General features: G+C 64.5%; 1 protein-coding gene across 3 annotated transcripts in view; it reads right to left on the reverse strand.

The window, feature by feature from the left end:
- Positions 1-6,439: 6,439 nt before the first annotated feature.
- Positions 6,440-25,209, reverse strand: part of CD247 (CD247 molecule) — a 48,738-nt gene continuing 29,968 nt past the window's right edge. For 2 of the 3 annotated variants that reach the window (XM_029080898.2, XM_029080897.2), the window contains 7 exons: positions 10,451-10,554; positions 9,431-9,484; positions 8,992-9,072; positions 8,696-8,725; positions 8,337-8,393; positions 7,115-7,159; positions 6,440-6,915 (listed from right to left, as the gene is read on the reverse strand). In XM_029080898.2, the coding sequence (XP_028936731.1) occupies positions 6,850-6,915; positions 7,115-7,159; positions 8,337-8,393; positions 8,696-8,725; positions 8,992-9,072; positions 9,431-9,484; positions 10,451-10,554 (437 nt within the window). In that variant the 3' untranslated portion in view covers positions 6,440-6,849. Of the gene's footprint in view, positions 6,916-7,114; positions 7,160-8,336; positions 8,394-8,695; positions 8,726-8,991; positions 9,073-9,430; positions 9,485-10,450; positions 10,555-18,741; positions 19,015-25,209 lie in introns of those variants that run through there. The other variant, XM_029080899.2, reaches the window with a different exon arrangement.

A 25,209-nucleotide genomic window follows, 5' to 3' on the forward strand; every position in this document is an offset into this window, starting at 1 on the left:
GCTAATCCTAGTCTAGACCAAAAACGCAAACAAGCGAAACCAAACGGACCGGACGGGGCCTGGGTTGGGGTCGCCGCGCCGGAGGGCGAGCGGGGATTTCCCGGACGCTGGGCCACCGGCGGTTGGCGAAACCTGGGCGGCTCTTCCCCCCGCCGGCTTCCGGTCCCGCCCTCCCGGGGGCACCGGGGGCAAAGGGGGGCTTCGCTGTGGGCAGGCTCCCTCGGCCCCGCGCTCGGCGAGCCTCGGGGTTGGAAGGCCAGCGCCTCTCCTCGTGCGTCGCGTTTAGTTCCGCCGGTTCGAGGGTCGGGGCGGGGAGGAGGAATGGGCGGGCTCCCCTCCGGGCCGGCGGCAGACTCGTGGGCTCTCCGGCCTCGGAGGGAGAGCTTTCGCCTCGGCTCATCCTTCCGGCGTCGGGAAGGCCGACTCGATTTGCTCCGCGCGGCGAGGGTAGTCTCGGGTCGGCTCGGGACCGTGGGGTGGCGACTGAGAGCGAGGGAGAGGGCGGGTGAAGCGAAAGAAGGTTTTCCCACCGCCCCCCGCCCCCAGTACGTAATAAAGGGGGGCTCCAGCCCAGCCCCCCCAACCCCAGACGGAATCCGATATCCCGCCGTCCTCTCCGCTCCTCCGAGGAGCCGCGGAGGGGGGCGTTCGGGCCCTGTGAGGTGGGAGGAGGAGGAGGAGGCGGGGGATGGCGGATCCTCCCGGAGCGGAGGTCTGGCCTGAACGATCGGGATGGTCGGCGTGGTCTCACCTTGGGGCGGAAGGGGCGACCGGGGCGGGGGGGGGGGGAGAAGACCAGTTTATGACCCGGCCGTCGGTCCTCCGGGAAGCGACGAGGGCGGCCGGATTTCACCGAAAAGCTTTACTGATCGAATTGTTGTTCTGACATGATGTAGAAGTGGTATTAATATTGTGTGACTTTTTTCAAAGAGCTAGGTAGATTGTTAGGTAGGTAGGTGATAGGGCTGTACCGACGAAATGACTTCTCAAAGATAAGAGCACCTGGAACAAAACGATGTGGGAAAACAAGGTGTGCTTTAAGGAAAACCCATCTGAGGAAGGAGATGAAACTCCCCGGTGGCGGGAGAGGGAAGGGTTCAGTTTAGTCTTTAGTGCCCGGGTCTGCCCCACCGCTTCAGGACTGCCCCCGGCCCACCTTCTTTTTCTAACCAAACCGGGTCACTGATCCAGAGGGGAGACCCGCCCGCGCCCCCCTCCGCGCCCCTCCCCGGAGCGGACCGTCCTCGGTTAACCGGCCCCGCGTCCGTGGCTCGGGTGCCGCCGTCTCCCCTCCCTTGCGGTGGCGGCTCCCCCGTCCCGCCGCCCCGAGTCCCGGGGTCCCATTTCCTTCCTCCGTGGCCGTAGCCCCCGCCGGCCGGGTCGGTTAGGGGTGAGCTCCCCGTCCGCCCCGGCCGCGGGACCTGTCGTATACCTCATTTCCAACTCGTGACGCGGTCGCTCGCTTTAACTCTGTCCAAACCCTGCGGAGTCGCCCCTCCGTCCGCCCTCCGTCCGTCCGCCCCCCTCCCTTTCCCTGGGTGACATTGAACTCTGGCCTATAGCATCAGGTGACCGGGGTCCTGGGCCTGGGGAGCCCCTCTTCCCCTTCCTCTCCCCCCCCCCCCCAAAGCCTCTGAATGTCGCTGCTTAAAAGCTACTGCAAACCGAGGGCAAATTGCAATTTTCTACCACTTCTGTGGGTCACCGGTGGTCTTCTCCAGGCCTCCCCCCTCCCCCCTCCCCGCCCCACAAACACACACACACACACACACACGTGCACGACCACCCACCCCCACCGCCCGGCCCCTTCCCCGGTCCTCCGGGCCGCCGGCTGGTCACGCGGCTGCGTCTCCGCTGCCTTTTCCCGTCGGGGACCAAGGTGGGCGCCCCTCCCCCCAGGTGGGAGACCCTCAGCTGAGGGTGAGAACAGGCGGGAAGGGCACGCGGCCGCTTCTCTTCCGATTCCCGGGCTCGAGGCTCCTTCCGGCTCGCTGCCGCACGAACGCTTCCCTGGGTTTTTTTTCGTTTTGGGTTTTTTCTTTCGCTCTGATGTGACCGAAAACCTCCCGACTATTTAATTGTTATTATTTTTATTATTATTATTACTAATATTATTTGACAATCTCGTATCCGACGGGCTGTTTAGACGCTGCCTCCCCGGTCCTGTCACCTTTTCTTTGAATGTAGTTTCCCCTTCCCCTCGCCCGCACCCCCCCCCCCCCCGCCCCGACTCTTGCCCCCAAGGTGGAGAGAGAGAGAGAGAGAGTGAGAGACACAGAGAGTGAGAGACAGTGAGAGCGTGAGAGAGACAGAGAGAGAGGGAAGCTCGCCCAGGTCCTGACACTGCTGCTATAAGCCAGGGGAGGGTGGTTTCTTTGTCTTGTTTTGTTCTCTTAAAGTTTCCAGCCCAAACCAAAGATTTCTTAATGATTGTATAAACTCAAAACAAACAAAGAAACCAAAGAAAAGGGAGTGTTGAGCGCAAGTCCCATCCGTGGCGGTGTCGGGGGGGCGGCGGGGCCCGGGCCCGGCCGAGGGGGTCCAGGTGCCTGGGTGGGGGGGCGGGGGGGCTCGGCCCGGGCCCCCGGAGCCCGCGACCGACCAGCCCTCCCCGCCGCCGTCCCCCGGGGCGGGCGAGCGTCCGCCAGGACGGGCCGGCGGGTCGCCGCCGACGGATGGAGCCGCCCGGGACAGCGGGACGGTGTGGGCCCCGTTGCTCCGTTGGCTGCTGTCACCCTCGGGGAGGGGGGTCGGGTGACGATCACTACAGGCCGAGGTGCCCTTCGGAGCTTTCTCGTTTCCTCCTCCTCCTCCTCTTCTTCTTCTCGTCCCTTTTCTTCTCGACTGCAACCTGTTTGTGCGAAATCGCTGAAGAACGATCAAAGCTTTTCATCTCCCTCTGTTCTCGGGGTTTGTTTGGGCCTTTTTTCGCAGCACCACTGTGCGACTATGCATCCGTACTTCTCAACTTTTGTGCTAGGTAGATGCCTGTGACTTTTTAACTTGGTGGGCGGGCTGGGGGGGGAGGGAAGGGGGATGGCAAATGAAGGAACTTTTTACAAGGATCTTTTTAATCTCAGTTGGGGCGGGACGGGGGGCGGCGAGCGGGACGGGGGGGCGGGACGGGGGGCGGGAGGGGGTTCTAGGTTCATACAAGCTCAATCCCAAAGCAGAATCCAAATGTTAATAATATTAGCCTGATGCAGATACCAAAGATGATTTCTTTCCTGCAGAACCTTAGACTTGTGTATTAAATACGATTACCCAGCACTCGCATTAGTCTAACCTCAGTAATTCCAAAGCTTAGATGTATATTTTGGTATATTTCTGGGATATTAAAAAGAAAAATCGTCGTTTAAATCCTCGTTTGTTTCAGTGTGATGCTCTTAAAGTCATAGCATGGAAATAACTGAACTGTCCTATTCTCAGTAGTTTGAAATAATAGTATTTTTGTATGTTTTGGGTGTGTCTCCGTATGTATTGACCTCACGGTTTTCACTGCCTAGGTGTTCATAAGAAAAATGAAAAAGTTCTAAATGTACATACTATTCAGAAACAGGTTTCCACCAGTCGATCTGGATCGCGTTTTCACCGAGTGCTGTTCCCCAGCGAGGATTGTTTTGGTTTCTTCTTCTTCTTCTCCTTTTTTTTTTTTTTTCCAATTTTAAAGAGACAGCCACGGGGCTTTTAGAAGAAGACCCGCTCGCCGCCGGGGAACCGCCGCCACCCGGTTTCTTGGGCGCCTCTGGCCCCGGGTCCCCCGGAGGGAGAGAGTTTTAAAAGGACCTACTCTTTCCAACTTCCCTCCCCCCACCCCCGCCGCCCCGCTGATTTTTAACGCCGTCCGCTCCGGCGGGCGAGCGAGTCCGGGCTCCCATCCCGGCCGGGGAGACGGACCGTTCCCGGCCCCCGCGTCCCGCAGATCGTCCCCGTCCCCGGGGGGAGAGATTTCAATTCTCGGCTCTTCCAGGGTCGAACGGTCCCAGCCGGCGGGGTCCCCGGACGGTCCGAGAGCCCGGATTTTGGACACCGGCGGCGGGACGGATGGGGGTGTCTCCCCGGAGGTTGGGGGTGGGGGCGCAGAAGCGGTGCTGTCTCTTTAAAAGTGACCTTTATTTTCTCCCCCCCCCCCCCCCCGACCCCTCCGCTCCCCACCCCCCTCCCCCTGGCTGCCGGGGGCGCGCGGGGGGGGGGGAGCTACGGGGCTTGGGGAGGTTGTGTAAGATGACAGTGAATCAGGACAAAATGGTAGATTTTGTGTAGATGCATTTGTCTGCTGTAATTTTTTTATATATATTAAACTTACTGTAACTGTACAGTCCATTTCTGTTGTAAACATCATTAAACCATTTTCCAAGTGTTTTAACATCGTCGGAGTCCCGTGGCATTTCCTCACCCGGGGCCGCGAGAGCGGGAGGAGCGAGGGGTCCGGGCCCAGCTGGCCCGGTGGGTGGGTCCCCGGGCGGCTGTATTCCGGCGGCCCCGGGGCCGGCCCGGAGGAGGGATGCGCCGGGGAGAACGACGTCTCCTCCGCTAGACCCTGAGCTCCTCGGGGGCGGAGGTCGTGGCCCGCGGGCCTCCCGTCCTCTCCCAAGGGCTCGGTGAGGTGCCGTGACCACAGCGGACCGGAGGCTCCTCGAGGGCGGGGACCGCGTCTGCTAACTCTGTCGCTTTTGTCCCAAGCGCTCAGTCCGGTGCCCCCGCGCCCCGTCGGAGCCCGGGATACCGTCCGCTAACTCCGCGGCCCCACTCCCGGGCGCTCGGTCACGGATCGATCCGTCTGATCGACCGAAACCCGGGAGGGACCGGAGCGTGGATTCGGGCATCCGACGCCCTCCCCGGGACGACGGCGCGCTCGGTCCTCGAGGGAGCTCCCGGCCGGGCGGGCGGGGGGCCGGGCCGGCCGGCAGCCGCGGAGGGTCCGGAGAGGACGGAGGCGCCCTGGAGCGGTGAGTCGGCCCGCTTCCCGGCAGGCGGCCGTCGGACCCCTTCTCCGCGGCCGGGATCTCTTCCCGGCCCGTGCCGTCCCCTCCCCGCCCCCCGAGACGATCCCCTTCCCGGTCCCGGACCCCCGGGGGGGGGGGGGTCTCCGTCCTCCCCGGTCCCTCCCCTCTCCCTCCTCACGAGTGCTTCTCTGCGGGACGCGATTCTGTCCGGGGCCGGCGACCCCGAGGCCGCCCTCCTCCGCGCCCGTCTCCCTCCGGCCCTCGGCCGCGGTGAGAGAGGGCGAGGATCGGTGCCCGGAAGCCGGAGCCTCCGGGCCTCCCTCCGAGAGCCCGGGGGGAGCTGGGGGAGCTCCGTCCTCACTCCCGAGTCCGGCGTGGCGTCCGCGGCTCTCCGGGCGGACCGAGCGGGGTTCGGTCCCCTGGGGCAAGTCCCCCGGATGCGCGTCCACCGCTTTCTCCCCGATCCAGGGTCCCGAGCGGCAGCCCCGCCCGCCCGCCCGCCGGAGGGACACCCGCTGGGCCCGAGGGGGACGGAGTGGAGGACGGAAGGGAGGAGAAGAGGCCCCGGAGCGGTGAGTCTACCGCTGCCCGTAGGGGGCGGGGACCGTGGGCCGGCGCGCGTGGGCCGAGGGCCGTGAGAAGAGCCTTCTGGGTCCCTCGGCCCCGCGGTCCCGCCCCCGACCCGCTTTATCCCCGGGTCCCTCGCCGCACCGCCCCGGTTTCCGGCCGGCGGGAGGACGGGGCCGCACGAGCCCCCGCGGGAAGAAGAAGAGCCTGCCGCAGTCGGGACCCTTCAACGGGTGAAGACCGGAGGATACCGATCGGGCTGTTCGTCGGGTGTCGCCGAGGCGCCGAACACCGGATCGAAGGTAGATCTGATGGGATCGGGCCCGGGCCCTGTCCCACGAGGGGCGGGGTGAGCCGCAGCCCCGACAAGCCCCTTGGGGTCTGTGCCAGGGGTTTCCCCGGTGCGAGCCTTCCCGGGGCGGCCGTTTTGAGAGCCGGCTCGCTCCGGGGGGAAGGACTTCCCGGCTTCTTTTCCCGAGGAGCGGCGTGGCCTCGCGGGAAGAGCGGGGGCCTGCGGGTCGGGCCTGCCGCAGGGCCTAGGACGAGTCACTCTATTTCTCTGTGCCCCGGTTCCCTCGTCTGTAAAAAATGGGGATTCGGTCCCTGGCCTCCCTCCGAATTGGACTGCGAGCCCCACGTGGGACCTGGCTATCTGGTATCTACCCCCGTGTTTAGCACAGAGTAAGCGTTTAACGACTGCCAAAATTACTATGATGTCTCAAAGTCGCCCAGTGGGCCAGCGGCGGGGCACTATCCCCCCGGCACAGAGAGGCCCAATTCCAGGGAGCGGCCGGGCCGAGGGCGGACCCGTCACGCCCGGCCCCGGGAGCACCCGCGGGGCCGGGAAGACGCCCACCCAGGAGGGCGGCCGACCCACGGCCACGCTCCCGGGTGAGGGGAGGATAGAGGACCCGGACGGCTGTCGCTTTTTTTTTAAAGTACAACTGTCTTTTATTAAAAGCGGGTGGAACGAAACCCATTTGCGGCCGGCCGACGGTATAAATAACAGGAGGCGGGGGCGGGCGGGCTGCCGGCCGCCGCATCGCCGTGGTCCCCGTCTCGCCCCGGGCCGACGACCGGTGAGGGGAGAGGCCCCGGCCCCGGGGAGGGGGGAAGGGGCGCGGGGGGGGGAGGTGGAGAGGGTCAGGAGCCGGGCCCCCCCGGGAGCATCCAAGCAGGAAGAAGCTACCTGTGGCGGGAGAAGAGGACGGGCTCTGCCGCCCCGGTCCGGGCCCCCACCGCCGCGGAGAGGCCGGAGGAGGGGAGCGGGGCGCCCCGGCCGGGCGCCGCTCCTCTCCGGGGCGGTCTGGCCGGCGGCGGGGGTAGGAGCTGCCCGTTAGCGAGGCGGGAGGGGCTGCATGTGGAGGGCGTCGTAGGTGTCCTTGGTGGCCGTGCTCAGACCCTGCGAGGGACAAGGGGAGGGGGGCGGTTGGCGGGGGGACGCTTTCCGGCCCGGCGGCCCGCCACCGTCGCCTGCCGGTCTCGTGTCTCCACGGTCCTCTCGTGGCTTCGGGGAGAGACCGACCGCCGGCAAGTCCCCCCCCCCCCGGCCCCAATCCCAAGGCCGCTCCCCCGGCCGGGCTCGGGGGCAGAGGCCTTACCTGGTACAGAACGTCGTTGCCGCCTTTGCCTCGTCTCCGTTGGTTCTGAGAGAGAGAGAGAGAGGGGCGGAGAGATCAGCGTCGCCGTCCCGGGCCCGGAGTCCTGCCTCGATAAAGGGTGGCAGCGCCACGGAGATGAGGGGGCAGCCTCCGGCGGGTGGCCGTTCACCGCTGGCCCCCCCGAGCCGTCCGCCCGGAGCCTCGGAGACTGCCGGAGGTAAGGGCCGGGGCCGGGGGGTGGTCATCCCGCTATTCTGACTTTTAACTCCATCCTCAAACCCCCCCCCCCATCTCCCGACCTCTTGCCCCTAACGACGCTGCCTTCTCCGGCCCCGTCTCCCTTCAGTCTCCCTCTCTGCCTCTCAATCGATGGCATTCGTCGAGCGCTGGGGAGAGTACAGTACGACGGAGTCGGCAGACGGACTCCCCGCCCGCGACCGTGAATAGATCACGGCTGTGTACCCGAGTGCCGTGGGGCCGAGGGAGGGGTGAGTGAAGACTCTCCCGTCGCCTCCGACCCTCGCCCTCCGTCTCGTCTTCCCTCCCCGACCGCCACCTTCAACCGCTGACTTCCCCGTGGCTCCTTCCCCGCTGCTTTCCAACACGGCCCGCTCTCCCTCCGCGGCCTCTGTTCGCCTCAGATGCCTCCGGACGTTGGACGTTCGCCCCTCTCCCACCCCCACGCCACTTCTGTACCTCCCTTTAAGTTAGAGATATTATTCCTACTGATGTCCGTCTCCCCCTCTAGACCGTAAGCGCTCTACAGGGAGGTCGACGGCAGAATCGGAGGAGCGGAAACGGGACTACTCAGAGTCTTCGGCCCATCCCGTCTCCTCCAGGAGGCCTGTCCCGACTCACAACCCTTTCCCGCCCTCCTTTCTCTTTTGCCCGAGGACCTGGATCCGTCCCCTGTAAGCACCCGATCTTCACCGCCCTCCTCGGCCTCCCGGCGCTTATTTATATATCTTTACGCTCTCCCTTCTCCCACCTGTAATCTCTCGTAATCTAGTTCAGCGTCTCCGTCCCCGCCTAGACCGTGAGCTCCTCGTGACCGGGGGCCCCGTCTACCGACTCCGTTTAACCTCGTCCTCTCCCAAGTGCCCGGTACGGCGCCCCGCACACGGTGAACACTCAATGGCTACCCCTGACGGACTGTCGGGTGCCAGTGACCCTGCGGCGGCGGTGCGGGGGGACGCCGGTCCCGTCCGCTCCAAGGCCTTACCTCCCCTTTCACCCCGATCTCGCTGTACGCTTCTGCCATCTTGTCCTTCTGCAGGGCCTGAGGGGGTGGAGAGGAGGAGGGGCAGAGGGTCAGCGAGCACGGGAACCGGTCCCACAGAGCCTCCCCTCGGCCCGCCGTCCTCCCTCCCGGGCCGGGGCCGGCCGGCTGCTGCCAGCGGGGGACTCCGTCCGGCCTCGCGGGGAGGGAGGGCGATGGCCTGGGAATGGAGCGATCTACGGCTGAGCCCGCCCGGCGAGGGAGGAGGAGCCGGCGGAGGGAGACCCCTCGGCCCCCCGGTCGTGGCGTAACGTTGGGGTGGCCCCGGGGACCACCCCCAGCCCCGACCTCCCCCTACTCACATTGTACACGGCTTCGGGGTTCTTCCTCCTCTGTGGGGGCGGGAGAGAGAAGAGTCAGAGGGGCATCCTTCCAGACCGCTCCCCACGGACGGGGGGGCGGTCCGGACCGGCGGGCATCCACACGCACCTCGACACCCTCTCCTGGGCCAGTGGGGGCTCCCTCCCTCCTTCGGTCGCGGGCAACGTGTGCCCCGATCACCGAGCCCTCCCCGCTCCGCCAACCGAGAGCCCGGCCTCCCCCGGCCAGGGGAGGGTCCCGGCTTCTTGCCCGCCCGCCCGGCGGAGGCCACGGCTACCTGTTTCCCCCCCATCTCCGGGTCTCGGCCCCGTCTCTTGTCCAGAATGTCGTACTCGTCTCGACGGTTCGGGGCGAGTTCCTGGAACCGCAAGGCCGGGGTCAGGGGGCGGGGTAGGACGGGGTGGGGCGGGCCCGGGGTAGGGGCGGAGGTGGGCCGCCTGAACGCCGGCATTCAGAACCCCCTCCGGGAACCGGTGCCCGCCCGCCACCCGCACCCCTCTCCGCCGCGGCTCCGAGCGCTTCCTCCCTGTGCCGGAGGCGGCCGAGGGGGAGGACGAGCGGGGCGAGCCGTGGGCCTCGCTCTAGAGCCGTTTCCCACGGGAAGGGCCCTCGGGCGGACCGGGGCCCGCTTCGGGGGTCCTCGGGGATCGGTCCGGGTGGCGGAGCGGCATCCCCTTTGAGTCCCAGCCCCCTCCGCTCCCCTGCCGGGTACTTACGTTATAGATCTGGTTGTGGCCCTGTTGGGAGGGGACCCCGGCGCTCCTGCCAAACTGGAAAAGTCGGAAGACCGTGTCGGGGGCCGAACCAGTCGCCCCCACAAAACCGCCCCGGGCGGCCAGCCCCGAGGGGGCGGGCCCTCAGAGGGGGAGCCCCGAAGGACGGGGGCCAAACGGAGCCCGCCGTTTGCTGGACCGGGCCCCGCCGCACGGTCCCCCTGCAACCGGACTCCCCCTTTCCTGCTCTCCAGCGGCTTCCCCTTCCCCGCCTCAGGCAAGTGGCTTCTCCGTGCCTCCATTTTACCGTCTGGGAAATGGGAATAAAATCCGTGTTCTCCCTCCTACTTGTCAATCGATCAGTGAGTACTTACCGAATGACGAGGACTGCGCTACGCACTTCGGCAAGTAAAATGGAGTAAGAGTTGCTAAATGCGAACCCTGCCCATAATGAGCTTGCGGTCCGTGAACCCTGAGAAGCAGCGAGGCTTAGTGGAAAGAGCCCAGGGTTTGGAGTCAGACCTGTGTTCTAATACCAGGTCAGCCGACTGCTTGCTGTAGGACCGGGGCGGGGGCGAGTCACTTGACTTTTCAGTGCCTCAGTTTCCTCAACTGTAAAATGGAGATTCAATACCTGTTCTCCCTCCTACTTAGACTGTGAGCTCCACGGGGGACAGGGACTGTGTTCAACTTAATTGACTTTTACCTATCCCAGCACTTAGAGCGTTTGATACACATTAAGCGCTTAGCAAATACCAAAAAACCACTTCCCCAAACCCTGTGTGGAACAAGGACCTTTGTCCAATCTGGGCTGTGCCTTCCCCAGTGGTTGAATAAGTGCTAAGCACAGAGTAAGCGCTTAAATATCCCTTTCGGGACCCCCCCCCCCAACCTCTAGGTCTAGCGGAGGCTTTCTCCCCTTCTCCCCCGTTGACGTGCCGTCCGTCCTCCCCTCCTGCTTCAGGCCTCTGAGCCCTAGTCCCGCCTTCTCCCCACCACCGCCGACCCCGGGGCCCCGCCGACCTTGGCCTTTAGGAAGAGGGCGGTGATGATGACTCCGTAGAGGAAGAGGATCCCATCCAGCATGTAGCACAGCCGCGGGTCCGTCAGGCCCAAGCTCTGGGCTCCTGGGAGGGCGCGGGGGCAGAGGCCACGGAGAGAAAGGCAGAGAGACGGACACGGTCACCCCGGGGACGCCGAGCCCCCTTCACCCACGAGTGGCATCACGTGATCCCACCCACATCCTGTTGGCCACCACCCCCGACTTCCAGAGTGTGGGCAGCAAGGCCATACGGTCACGCCGGGCACCCGGCTCCCAGCCCAGCCCCCCGAGCGTTGGCAGGGTACAATCAACAGTCCCAGTGGGAGTGTGAACCGCTAAGCTGGGACAAGCCAAGAGGAGGAAGAAAGGGAGGAAGGGAGGAGGCGTTCGCGGGACCACCCTGCCCCTGCCCCGGCCCAGACTAGCTGACCCCTTCGAGCGCAGTGCCAGGCCCGGACCACCAGCCTCGCCGGGTTCCATCCCCGGCACCCACCACCTTCCAATGGTGCATCGGGTTCGACGGGCTCTGGGACACCCCCCCGCCGGAGGGGAGATCCTGCAGCCTTCCAACCCTGACCGCTGCCCGGCTCCAAATTCTTCCTCTCCTCTAACCTGAATCCCTCAGGCTACGAAAGAAAAGTCCAGCGGCTGAGGTTCGGCCTGAGGAGCGGGCGGGAAGAGACCCTCGGCGGGCCTTGCCTCCCTGGGGAGCCCAGGGTGCAGCCCAGAGGCCAAAGAGGCAGAAAACTTCTGCCGGCCCTGCCCCGGGGAGGAGTGTTTCTGCACCAGCTGGGCTCCCCTTGGCGGCCGCTGTGGCGGGCACCTGCCCCCTCTGGTTGCCACTAGCAGGCCGGGGGCTCCCGGGGTCGCCCAGGCGGGGGCCACCCTTGGCCTCGGCCTCTCCCTGGACAGAAAGTGGGGAGAAGTGGGGGCCGGGACCAGCCGGGAGGTGAGGGGGAGGAAGAAGAGAAGGGGGCGGGGGAGCCGCCCAGAGCGGCACCGCCCGGCTCGTAGGGCTCCGGTCCGTCAACGTGGGATCTGCCCCTGGTCCCGGGGCCTAAGGCCGGACCCGTGGGAGGGCTGGAGCCCGACAACCCACTGGAAGGGATCCCGCTGCCCTGGGCCACGGGAGGCCCCGTGAGGAGAACACGGAAACGCCATCTACACGGCTTCGGAGAGGCCGGAGCCATCTCGTCCGCCCCGGAGTGGTGTGGGCTCGGTCCGTGCCAGACACCTCTCAAGACGGGCGAGCGCCCCAGGTTCGAGGTGACGCCTGCTGGTGCCTCCCCTTCCACTAGCCCGCGGCTGACCTCCTCGGCCCAGGGGTTCAGTCCAAGCCCCCCCCCAAGCCCTCCGCTCCTTCCGGCCGGCACGGCCCCCCAAGGGAAGGGAAGACCTCCGCTCCCGCTCGCTCCCACACAGACGCAACTGCCTCTTTCTCGTCCTCTTCCCGGTGGGAGGTGGGGGAAGCGGACCGGGGGCGATCGCCAACGGCGGCCCTGGGCTAGCGCCACCAACGCCATCCCCCGCATTCAACCGGGGGCCTCCACGCGGGCGCTGACCACCACGGGACCCCCGTCCCTCCGGCCAAGCCTAAGAGGAGGGAGACCCCCGGGGGCCTTTCCGGCTACCCCCCCGCCTCCCCGGGCATCCCCGACCTCGTCCTCCACCTCCCACCCCTCAACGCGACCGGGTGGGCGGGGGCGGAGACCCCGCCCTCCCTCTCGGTGCCGAGGGGAAGCGGATCGGGGCGGAAGGGAAGAGCCGGTGCCGCCCCCTCCCCTCCCAGGCCCCCCGGTCCCCTGTGGTTAGTGGGAGCAGTTCAACTCCTCCTCCACTCGGGGTTTGACAGCTGTGTGCGTCGCTCTCTCTCTCGTTGGAGGTTTCCTGTGCAGGCTCCAGCCCTGGGCCTTATCTCCCTGACATCTCCCCGGCGCACACGCGTACACCCCCCCACCCACACACCGCATACTCACGTCTGCGTACACGCCCCCACACGGGGGCCCCTCCCCTCTCCACGTCAGTCCCTCTGAGAATCTACCTGGGGCGAGGGGGTGTGGTGAGGGTGGGACCCCCCCCCCCCCGGGTCGAAAGCCCCCAGGATCTCCCTGAGCCGGTGCGGGTGGGGGGCTCCTCCGCAGGAAGAGATTGGTCGGGGAGCCCCGGACGGGTGGCGGGGATCCAGTCCCCGACCCCGGCAGGGGCGCGCAGGCCGAGCCGTCGCCCCTGGGGCCCGAATTTCCTCCCCCTCTGGACTGGAAGCTCGCTGTGGGCAGAGAATGGCTCTGTTTCATTACGACACGTAATAATAATAATAATGACGACGGTATTTGTTGAGTGCTTACTGTGCGCCAGGGACTGTACTAAGCACTGGGGTGGATAAAAGCCCACCAAGTTGGACACGGTCCCTGTCCCACGTGGGGCTCACGCTCTCAATCCCTCGTTTTACAGATGAGGTCACTGAGGCCCAGAAAAGTGAAGTGACTTGCCCGAGGTCACACAGCAGACAGGTGGCAGAGCTGGGATTCGAACTCACAAGCTTCTGACTCCCAGGCCCATGCTCTTTCTACTAAACCATGCTTGCTCCTCTGGCCAGTGCTCTCCCGAGCGCTCAGTACAGGGCTCTGTACTCAGTGAGCACTCGATAAATACAACTGACTGACTCACCGGAGAGGAGTGAGTCGGGGGTCTCCGAGGAGTGAGCTGGGGGTCTCCGTCTGCCCTGGGAGGAGCCTGACCTCGCCGGGCACCCTCCGCTCAACGCTCGCCGGCCCTCGGATGCAGCAGTGCTCCGCTGGTAATGGTATCTGTTAAGCGCTTACTATGTGCCAGGCACTGTACTAAGCGTTAGGATACAAGCTAATTAGGTTGGACACGGTCCATGTCCCACTTGGGGCTGAAGGTCTTCATCCCCATTTTACAGAGGAGGTAAACTGAGGCCCACAGAAGTGGAGTGACTTGCTCAAGGTCCCGCAGCGGCCAAGTGGCGCAGCTGAGATTAGAACCCAGGTCCTCTGACGCCCGGGCCGGGTTCTTCCCTCAAGGCCACGGGGGACCCTCGGCCACACGCGACTGTTGAGCGGGTGCAACCTTTCCCGGTCTGGGGGAGAAGCAGGAGGTTGCGGGGGCCGGGAGTCCCGGCCCCGACTCCGCCACCTCGTCCCCTCTACCCCAAGGCCAGAGCAGATGGGCTGGGCTCAAGCGCCCGGGCCCACGGACCACCACCCCGAGGGGGCCACCTGCCTTCCCAGTCGGGGGTCGGGTTGTCGCCCGGCTGCCGGGTCCCGCCTCTGTGGGCTTCTCTTTGGGTGTCTCTCCCCTCGCGAAGGACGAGGGGTCTCTCTCCCAATCTCATCCAAACCAATCTGAGGCCCGCGGGTACTTTCACTTCTCAGACTCGAGAGGGCCCGGGCCCCAGATGGGGCATCCCCTGGGCACCGTAGGAAATCCCCAGTGCCAGCCCACTGTGCCCCAGGCAGGGCAGGGCAGGGCGCTTCCACCTTGACCCCACTGGGCTGCCCCTCACCATCTGGCCGCGTGGACCAGGAGGATGGTGGCCCGGGAGGGTGTCCACTTTTCAGTCAGTCTGCCCCCGTTCGGCACCGGTACGGGGACGTCCGCCCAGTTGCCTTTTCTCTGGGTTTTTTTTTTTTTTTTTAATCACCAGGGCCCGGCTCGGCCTAGCCCGGCCCAGCCTCCCTCCTGCCTCCCGACGTCGCGGCTCGGTAGCGGTGCCCGGGCTCGGGGGGCCCCAGGGGTGGGGCGCGGCCCCCCGGGGACAGGCCGGAGGTGCGGGGGGACGACGGTAAGGCGGTAAGGCCCTTCGCCATCTTGTTCTTGCACGTGCCCCCGAGCGCCGCATCTCCGCAGCCTCGGGGACCAGCCCCGGCCTGCCTTCCCACGCCTGGGGTCGGGAAAGGGGTCGGGAGAAGCGGAGGCGAGGGCGAAGGAGGGAGGAGGGAGCGACCAACGGTGAGAAGAAAGCGTTCCCGGCGGTGGGTCCGGGGGCAGGGAGAGCGGGTGGGGGCGGCGGGCCGGGCCTCGATGCGCTCTCGGCTGGGATCAAACGTCCCACGGGCCCCGGCCCCCGCCCCTCCGCTGCCGCCACCCCCGTCACTGTGGGCATCGTGGTGGCTGATGACAGGATCTCACCACGACACGGGTGGGAACGCTTACACGAGCGCGCGCGCGCGCGCACACGAGCTAGAAGCGGTCTCCTGGCAGATGGGGATGGGGGCTGAGAGGCCCCCGGTTTCCGGGGCAGAGATGGGGAAGCGGAGAGTACAGGCCGGTCAGTCATATTTGGGTGCTTACTGTGTGCCGAGCACCCTACTAAGTGCTCAGGAGAGGACAAGAGGACGATAAACGAGACACATTCCGGCTCCCAGCTGCCCTTCCTCCCCCAGCTCACCGTAGCGTCCCCCACCCAAGGACTAGGAGGGCGGAGGGGCGTGAGGGAGCCCCGGTCTGAAAGGCCCCGGGCCGGCGGGTTCCCCCGAACCTCCCGTTTGCCCGCCGTTGAGTGCCCTCTGGGAGCCCTCAACTCTTGGATAGAGCCCGGGCCTGGGAATCAGGAGGGTCGCTTCGCTTCTCTGGACCTAGGTTCCCTCATCGGGGAAATGGGGATTAAGACCGGAAGTCCCATGGGGGACATGGGCAGTAACCATCCCGATTACCCTGTGTCTACTCCAACACCTAGTACGGTGCCTGGCACACGGTACGCTCTTAACAAATACCGCTTTAAGAAAATAAAAGAAGAGCACCCGTTCCCTGCCCTCAGTAAGCCCAAGTGGGCCGGAACTCGTCATCGAAGCCAACAGCCTGGGACGTGCAAAATCGGGACGGGCAGTTCGGGGTGTCGGTGGGCGCCAAGGAGACGCGGTCCAGCTCCCGCCCCCGAGTCCCGCTGACCCCACCCGCACTCCCGCCTATTGGCACGACCCGCTTTCGGCAGCTCGCACCTACAGGCCCGGGATTCCCCGCCGCCCGACCGATCCACGGCCTGCCAGGAGCGGGGACGGCACTCACCGCGCCTCCGCCGGGCCCGGGACGCTCTACCAAGCGCTTGCTAAGGTACGGCATGAGCCCGAGACACGTTCCCTGCCCTCCGGCGGCCTCCGGTCTCGCGGGGGAGGCGGGTGCTTTCAGGGGTGAGAGTCCCCTGCTGCTTCCCCGCTTCCGCCATCTTGGCCTCCCCTCTGTGGGTCTGCACGAGGGAGCGGGGAGAAGGGCGGGCTCCGAAGGACTTCGGGGACCGCCTCCCGTGCTGCCTCCTGACACTTTCCCTTCAGCGGCTCCGAAGCACAGACTCCCCCGACCGCCCGCCGAGGGTCCCCCGCTGCGGGCCACGGGCCCAGAGGTTGCCGTAGGCGGGTTAATTAACGAGCGGGGACCACTCATTCGCCTGAGGCAGGAGGAGCAGAGGCGGCTGTTCCGAGTCGCGGCTACCCTCCCCTGGACCGGCCAGGGACCACGTGAGCGCTCTCGGGTCCACGGCCCAGCCACGAGCTCACGGTCCCGGACGTGGCTGCCCCCTCCTCGCCCCCAAGGCCCGCCCCCGTGCCTCCCACCCCGGGGCCCGACCCCGACTGGACGCGATCTTTTTCTCCGGCCACTCGCCTGGGTCTTTTCTAGCCGGAGTAGCCCACGTTAGGAGGGCAGCTCGGCCCCTGGGGAGAGAGCTCGGGACTGGGATCGATGAGACCAATGGCTGCCTGGGTGACCCCGGGCAAGCCGCTTTCCGTAGCCTCTCGGGCCTCTCGGTTTCCTCCTCTGCAAAATGGGCGTAAGATCCCCGCCCTTCCGTTCCACTGCGGAACGTGAGCCCTCCGCGGGGCAGGGACCGCGTCTAACTCCCACCTGCGCATTCTCTCCCAGCGCTCCGTACGGTGCTCTGCAACTCGGGAAGCGCTTAATTCGTACTCTCTGACGGTAGGGCAGGGACAGGGTCTGAGATGATTACCTTCTAGCTAATCCGAAAGTGACCCCTACGAAACGCTTGACGCCATAACGCGCCAGCCCTGCAGGCAGCATGCTTGTACACGGCTTGTGTGTACCCAGAAAGACCTGGGCTCGTGAAAGCCCAGGGAGAAAGCCTACATTGTAAAGATTAAATATTGATGGTGGGCTGGCTCTCTCTCTCTCTCTCTCTCATACACACTCTTTCTCTCTCTCTCTGTCTCTCCCTCCCCAGTGGAGGCATTCATTTTCCATTCTATGAGCTGCCAGCTCAGTCACGGCGGTGAAGGGAAGGACGGTTTATTTTCTCCAAGTGAACGCGGCTCGACGCTCGGGTCGCGTGCGAGAGGCGGTGCCCACCCAATCACTCGTCCCTCTGCACGGCGAAGCTCAGCGTGGGGTGCCCCTCCGGTGGGGGAGCGGGGACCGACGCACCTGGGCCGAAGGCTCATCGCTGGCGGCCGGCCGAGCCCCTCCACGGGCTGCCCGCCTCTCCCGCCGCCTCCCTCCCCCTCCCTGCCGGGGGGCAGGGGGACCGAAGCCGCCTCCAAGGTGGTGCCACCACCCTCTCCCTCGAGGACCCTTCCGTCGATCGCCCCGGATCCCGGGCTTTTCTCCGCTCGCCGAACAGAGCCACGGCGCCGTCTGAGCTGAAGATGACCCTCACTCACCCCGAGGCCCCCACCCCCCGCCCAAGTGTGATCCTGTTTTTTTGTCCCGCCGGCGGCAGCGGAGACGAACGTCTTAAAGAATTTTCCGGGGCTCCGAGGTCGGCTGGGGGACGGTAGGTTTTCTATCGGGTTTATGAACGAGGAAAGCAGGCCGAAATTTGCAAACGGCGGAGGGGGAGTTGGGCTGGGGCCCCGGGGCGGGGAGGATCCATCCAGATGGGGGCTTTGAAAGAAAATCTCACCCTTCCCATTGTCGCCGAAACGCCGCGATCTGTGGGACGACGGGATTAAGATGACCGGGGCGGGGGCAGACGGGGGTCAACCGCGGGTGGGAACACGGCTGCCTGGCCTCGATGGAAGAATCCAGGGAAAAACGAGTCAGGGGAATTCAAGGGGATAGCGGGTAGGTGTGCTTTAAGGCAGCGGACGGGTAGCCCAGATGTTACCTTTCTAGATCCCAAAACACCCCGGTGTGTCCTCGAACCTCAGACGGCAAACAGATCGGGACCAAAAGCACCCCCAAAGTGAGAAGCAGCATAGCCTACTGGAAAGAGCCCGGGCCTGGGAGTCAGGAGACCTGGTTTCTATTCCTGGCCCCGCCACTTGCCTGCTGGGGGACCTGGGGCAAGTCAGTTCACTTCTCTGGGCCTCGTCTTCTCATCTGTAAAATGGGGATTCAATCCCTGTCCTCCCTGGGTCTGACCTGATTAACCTGCCTCTACCTCAGAACAGTGCTCGGCACAAAATAAACATGTAAATGCCGCTATTTTACTATTATCAACGTTACTATTATTATTAGCATGACTGAATCCAACTGCCTGTATATTTCCAGAATCCCTCCTCACCTCTCCTTTTTTTTAACGGTATCTGTGTAGTGCTCGCTATGTGCCAGTCACCGTGAGAAGGGCTGGGGTAGATGCAAGCTAACCAAGGTGGACATCCCTGTCCCATATGGACCTTACAGTCTTAATCTCCATTTTACAGATGAGGCCACTGAGGCAAAGAGAAGTGACTCGTCCAAGTCACGCAGCACACAAGTGGTGGAGCCGGGATTAACTTCTACCTGCAGCTAAATCTCGAACTACTCAGAGCAAGGCACTCCGGTGGCACAGATATACCGACGCCCGCACGCGCACCCACGAACGCACATCCACCTGCCCCACAAGAGGCGATAAAATGGGGCCGAAATCCACGGGTCGGTGAGGATGCATTTAAAGACGGGAAAGGCAGGGATTTTCCAGATGAGCGTTAGCTCTGCCCACCCCTGATTGGGGGCACGGTCCACCCCGGCCTGTGTGGCCAGCCAGAACCGACCGGGAGGCCTCCCTGGGAGGGGAGACGAAGCAGAGTGAGAAGAAGCGGGCGGGTGACCAGGAGGGCATAGCAGAAGCGGCATCGGGGAGGGAGAGGATCTCCTCTCAGAACCCGGCCGGGGCGGGGAGCTCGGCGGACGGCAGCTCGGCCGCCCGAGCGCCGCTGCCTCCGTTGGGCCCCACGGGCGGCGCCGGTACTGACCGGGGCATCGCGGGAGCCCCGCGACAAGAAGACGATCCCATCGGACGCGGCCCCCGGCTCGTGGACTGAACGTCCGCCAGCTCGGCGGCCCGGTCGGGCTGCCCCCCGGCCCCCCGACGCCCACATACCTGGCCTCTTTCTGTCTACGGCCCGCATGCCCGCTCCGGTGCCGCTCCCGGGGGCGCGGTCCGGGTCGGGAGGCTTTCTTGGCAGGAGGGGGGATCCGGTTGCCCGCCACTGGGCCGGCGTCTTCGGAAGCGACCGCTTTAGCTTCGGGGACGGTAGACGTCCCCCGCCCTCAGGCTCCGCGAGCCCCTGGGCCCGGGTGGCCGGGCTGGCTCAGCCCATTCCTCGCCCGCTCCCTGTCCTCTCCCTGCCAGGCCGCCGCTCCTCCGACCGCCTCTCTCCCCTCCTCCTCCTCCGCCCGCCCGGGAGTCGGCCTGGGAGCCGGCTCGGCAAGTCAAAGGTCACCCCCCCCCCCGCCCCGCCCCCCGCCGGCGCCCCCTCCGGCTGGCGCGGGAACTGCCCGACCCCGCAGGCGGCCTTCCGGGCACAAGGTCTACCGCAAGCCCCCCGCCCTCCGTGACTTCTCAACGTGCTCTCGGCTCGGGCTTGGAGCACAGAGGTCTCGGTCTAAAAATAGATGGATAGCGATAGCTATATATAAAGACATACATATATATATGTCGCTATGGCTATAAATACCTCACCGTCGCCCACCCCCCATCCCCGCCGGTCCCCCCTCCTCTCACGTTTGCAGAGCCCTGGGCGGTGGTTGAGGGGGGACGGGAGCTTTTGCGCGTTCCTTTAAAGTCAGATGCTAATCTCCGCTCACCCCGCCCTGCCAACGCCTCGCTCAGACACCTGCCACCGACCGGGCCGGGGCCGAGGGATGGGGACGGAAGCGCCCCGTGCCTCCTGAGAGAGACAGCCGTCGCCGCCGCCAGCCTCAGAGACCTTATTAAATAAGAGGGGGCTCGAGAGGCGGGAGGAGCGCACCGCCTCAAAAAGGCCCTTATTAAATAAGAGCTCGCTTGAAAGGGAGGGTGGTTTCCTCCCTGGGGATGGCGGGGAGGGGGGAGGAGGGGGACAACGGGGAAAGACCAAGCCCGGAGGAAACAGAGCCACGGGAAGGTCCACGGCGAGAGCCTGGGCCTCCCCAGGGACTGCAGTCCATCCCCTCCGAGGTCCTCGTGAGCAGAGAACGTGTCTACCGTCTCTGTTACACTGGATTCTCAGGCGCTCAGTACAGCGCTCCGCACACGGTAAGCGCTCAGGAAGCACTGAAGCAGCCTGGCCTACTGCTGAAGGCGCGGGCCCGCGAGACAGAGGACTTAGGTACTAATGCCGGCTCCGCCACTTGCCTGCTGTGTGACCTCGAGCGAGTCGCTTCGCTTCTCCGGGCCTCGGGTTCCCTCGCCTGCCAAATGGGGATTCAATCCCTGTTCTCCCTCCGACGTAGACCGAAAGCCCCGTGTGGGATGGGGACCGTGCCCGACCTGATTAACTTGTATCTACCCGGTGCTTAATACAGGGCAGGGAACATGTCTGCCAACTCTGTTGTACTGTCCTCGCCCACGTGCTTAGTAGAGTGCTCTGCACATAGTAAGCGCTCAATAGACACCACTCACCGAAAAATATCACCGCTTGATCTCAAAGCAGTCGCAACTCAGCCTACTGGGTGGATGGACAAGCCCGAGAAGCAAACGCTCTTTTCCCGGCAGGGCGGGGAGGCGGGCTGGGAATGGGTCTCCGGGATCTGCTGGCTCCGGACCCTCTGCGTTCCCATTCAGCGAACCAACCGTCACAGACGCCCCCGGCAGCCGGCCGGTCCATCAAGCGGACGGTGACCCCTGGCCCCACCCCGAACTTGACGTTAGGGGTGCGGGTGCATTTCTGGGACTGCCCGACTTCCCGCCGCCCCTTCCGTCACCGCCCCTGCGGTGATCCCAGGGATCTGGACCGCGGGCGCCCCCGTCCCCAAGGACGTGTCCAGCTGACCGGGTGGGAGGGCCTTCGGCCAGTTCAGTGACCCTCCCGGCCGGGAGCGTTCTCGCTGGCCGCCGTGGGGGTCCAAAGGCGCCACGGCCAATCCCGTCTTGGGTCTGAACTCTCGATCGATCCTTCCCCGGACCCCAGGGCGGGAGCGTCTCCTTCCATATTCCGGACACCTGCCGGCAAACCTGGCCGATCAGCAGTGTTCAGAACAGTGCTTGGCACAGAGTAAGTGCTTAACAAATACCACAATGATTATTTTTATTATTGATGGCGGTAAGGCAGACCCCCCCCCCACAACCCTCTATTTGGAGACCCCCTGCCCGCTCGTTTCCCCTCATCGGGCTGCAGGCCCCGGGGACCCCACGGGTGGGATTTCCTGGGATTTTTCTGACGGCCTTCCTTGGCTCACGGGAGGGTGAGGATCAGGGGCAATGATATTTACTAAGCACCCACTGAGAGCTAAACCCTCTATGAAGCGTTTGCCCAGAAGGAGCTTCCAGTCTAAGCGGGGAGAAGGACCCCGTCGTTCTCCAATGGTGGGAACGGGTGAAACAATGGGGATATTACTGAGCACTGTGGGATTTATGTGCTTACTCGGTGCCAAGCACCGTTGAATAAAATTCTCAACGTAAGCCGCAGAAGGTGGACAGAAAAGACAGGCTTGAGCTGGAGGAGACTACTGGTTTGGAACAAGTTGCGGTGCTGGGGGTGAAATGGGGAGGTGTTTCTTCTTTAATGGTATCTATTAAGTACTTACCATGTGCCAGGCACTGTGTTAAGCACAGGGGTAGATAGAAGATACTCAACTTGGACACAGTCCATGTCCCTCATGGGACACACGGTCTTAATCCCTATTTTACAGAGGAGGGAACGAAGGCACAGAGTATCGAGGAGACCTTTTTTTAAAAAAAAACGGTATTTGTTAAGCACTTGTTATATGCCAGGCCCTTAAATCAGGTTGGACAATCAGTCCCTGCCGCTTCTCTCTGGAGGCGGGATTTCCGGAGGCCTCTGAAGGTGAGAAGGGGGTTGGGGGGGGTACAGCTGGATTGACATCTGGGAAGTGGTGCTCCCTCGCGAACGTGAACTTCTCGTGGGCAGGGAAAATGCCTACCGAGTACTCTCCCAAACACTTAGTACAGTGCTCTGCACCCAATACCGTTGATTGACTGGTTGATTCAAAGAGTCGCGGACCCTGGAGTCGGAAGACACGGGTTCTCATCCGGGTTCTGCCACTTGCTGCCGCTGTGTGACCTTAGGCAGGTCACTTGTCTTCTCTGGGCCTCAGTTCCTCACCTGCAACTTGGGGATTCAATACACGCTCTCCCTCTTACTTAGACCGCGAGCCCCTCGGGGGACAGGAACTGGGCCCGACCTGATTATCTCGAACCTATCCCAGTGTTTAGCGTAATGTTCGGCAGACAGTCGGCGCTCAACAAATGCGAGACTGGGTCTAGACTGGGTAATGGCCCCAGACCGGTAAGCCGGCCGGAATCCCGAGTAATGGAGTAATCAAGGCATGGTGATTGAGCGGGGGGGCGGCAATAATAATAATAATAATAACGGTGGTATTTGTTAAGGGCTTACTATGTGCCAAGCACTGCTGTAAGCGCTGGGAAAGATACAAGGTTATCAAGCTGTCCCACTTGGGGCTCACGGTCTTGACCCCCATTTTACAGACGAGGTAACTGAGGCACAGAGAAGTCAAGTGGCTTGTCCAAAATCTCACAGCTGAGAAGTGGCAGAGTCGGCATTAGAACCCACGACCTCTGACTCCCAAGCCCGTGGACGGAAGCCAGACTGGGCCAGGCCGGGGAGTGGACAGGACTCAGAGCAGGATGGGCTTTTTTGGACACTTATCCACCCGTCAGTCTTAACCATTAGTGTCGGGGGGGAGAGATCGGATGCCGAGTGGATGGAGGGGGACGGGACGGGGGACGAGAATGACCCCGGCCGCCTAAAGACCGAAACGACACCCGTGCCGGTAACCTTCAACTCCGACTTCGGCGGGAGGGTTCGGATCGGAGGGCAGGCCGCCCGGGGGGCCGTCCCATCCATCGGTTTTATTTATTGAGCGCTTACCGTGTGCCGAACACTGGGCTGAGCACGTGGGGGAGTCCGATTGGGCGGAGTCGGCAGACGGGTTCCCGGCCCGTAACGATCTGGCAGTCTAAGATGGGTCGTGCTTTAAGGCCACCCACCGGGCCTCCTCGCCGCGGCCCCGCGCTTCGACTTAACCCTGCAGGATGGTTTGGGAGGCGAGTCCCAGGGGAAGACGGGGTGCTGGAGGTTGCCAGGAATCCTGAGTGCCGATTCTATTGTGTCGTACTCTCCCAAATGTATAATAGAGTGTTCCACGCGCGGGAAGCACTCAATAAATACGAACAACACTACTGACGATAACAATGGTATCTGTTAAGCGCTCACTACGTGCCAAGCGCTACCTCTGATGGATCGGCTGAGCCGGATGCCCCCTTTGGATTTCGCTCCCGCTTTCTCTGCGGGGAAGGGCGGGCCAAGAGGGCCTCCCCGGGGGTCTTCGATCGGCACGGGGCACCGTTCTCGTCCCGCGGGCGCCGGAGGCGGGGGGGAGGGGGGGACCAAGAGGGCGGAGATGGGGGGTGGGGTCCTGGGAGTTGTAGCTCAGGGCTCGGTGGTGCTGCTGCTGTGCTGTTGCTGCTGCGAGACCGCACTGCCTGGCCCCCAGCCCTGCTATCTTGCTATCTGGAGCTCTATTTCGGTCGCGCGCTCACCGCAGTGCGTAGGTGCTGACACGACACCTCGTTTCCCATGAGCGGCAGCCCCTAGCTGAGGTGGGAAGGGGCTCCTGCAGCCCCTCGCTGAGGTGGGAAGGACTCCTGCAACCTCAGGGCCGAGGGCGGAGCGCCCGGCTGCGGGTCCCGCCCGGCCCGCGCCGTGGACCCCGCCGAGGGAGGTTCCCCAGGCCCCTCCGGCGGCCCACGCTCGGTCCTCCGTGAGGACGGAGGAAGGGAAGAAGGGCAGAGGGGTGAGGACTGGACGGCTGACCCAGGCCAACTGACCAAAGGTGGCATCACGGCTCCTCCCCCGCCTAGAGGGGGGGCGGGGGGAAGAGAGGACGGGTCCAGCCCGGCCGGAAACGCCTGCCCCTCTGTATCTCCGCCCGCCCCCCCGCCGCACGCAGATCCGTTCACTCGGCTTCGCGTTCGCTCCGCTCCCTCTTCCGGTCACGTTCCGGGCCACGACGCCGGGGTCCGGGCGGGAGGCCAGCGGCAGCCCCTCACGAACCCGGACGCCGGGGTCAGAGCGAGCGACGGGGCTCCCGGGAAGCCGGCCCACGGCCCCGTGGGATGAGGTCGGAATTCCGGTCCCAGGCCGGACGGTTTCTCTTGGGCGATCCCGCCGCCCCTGACTGCTCCCGAGCCCCCGTGTTCCCTTCCCGTGGCGGCAGCTGGGGCCGACCGAGGCCGGGTGCTGAAAGGAGGGGTGCCGGTCCGAACGGCCCAATCCGAACGAGACGGGAAACCGGACAGAAAATCAGACAGAAGCCCCCCACTTCACACCCCCGGTTCTGGCCTTCTTCTCTTTCCGCCCATTCCCTGTATCTGTTGATCTCTCCCAATACGCGGGCAGCTCCTTGTCTTTTACTCCTGCCGTACTCTCCCAAGCGCTCAGTACAGCGCTCTGCTTTTAGAGGGTGCTCAATAAGTACCACAGACTGGCCGGTATGGCAGTGGAGCCCCAACTCAGCGTGGCCCCAGTGAGATGACCAGAACCGGCCATCCCCTGGAGCCCTGAGGGCCGGTCCCCGGCCCCCGAGGCGGCTCCAGACCCCAGGGGCCGGCACCGGGGAGCAGTGTGGCCCAACGGATAGAGCACGGGCCTGGGAGACAGAAGGACCTGGATTCTAATCCTAGCTCGGCCACTGTCTGCTGTGGGACCTCGGGCAAGTCCGCCTGGGGCAAGTCCCCTCGGTTCCCTCATTGATAAAACGGGGATAAAGACTGCGAGCCTCACGCGGGACGGGGATTGTGTCCAACCCTACTCGTCTGTATCCACTCCAGCTCTTAGTACAGTGCTTGGCACAAAGCAAGCACTTAACAAATACCACGGTTATTATTTCTGTTATCTCGGGGACCATGGACTCCTCTGGCCTTCACGTTCAACCTCTACCAAAGGGCAGGCGGCGGGACAGATGTGGACATCTCGGGCCCGTGCCGCCAGGACGTCCATTCAAGCCTACCTAACTAGGGTAGTCACTCATCCAGTTTCTTAGCCGGGGGTCCGGTCTTCAGCCGGGGCCCACGCGCGGCACCGGAGGTCCGTCCGTCTGGTGTTTCTGGCCCCCCTCCGTCGCCTCAGCTCCCGCGGCCGAGTGCCGCGCCTCGGTCTCGGTGCCCGCGGTCCTGGGGACCCGACGGCTCTGGGGCGACGGGGGAGAGGGGAGGAGATGGCGGGGTGCCCCGGGGCCGGGCGCTCCGGGTTCTAGGGATTCCCACACGAGGTTCCGGTTGGCGTCCTCGTGCTGCGCCACGCGGCCTGCCCGCCTGACACTTCCGGGTGGGCAGAGGCGTGACCCGTCGGGTTGCCGGCCGCCGAGGGGAGAGGGAAAGCCGGGA

Source organism: Ornithorhynchus anatinus, chromosome 16 (genome assembly GCF_004115215.2).
Source record: "Ornithorhynchus anatinus isolate Pmale09 chromosome 16, mOrnAna1.pri.v4, whole genome shotgun sequence".
Taxonomy (NCBI): domain Eukaryota; kingdom Metazoa; phylum Chordata; class Mammalia; order Monotremata; family Ornithorhynchidae; genus Ornithorhynchus; species Ornithorhynchus anatinus.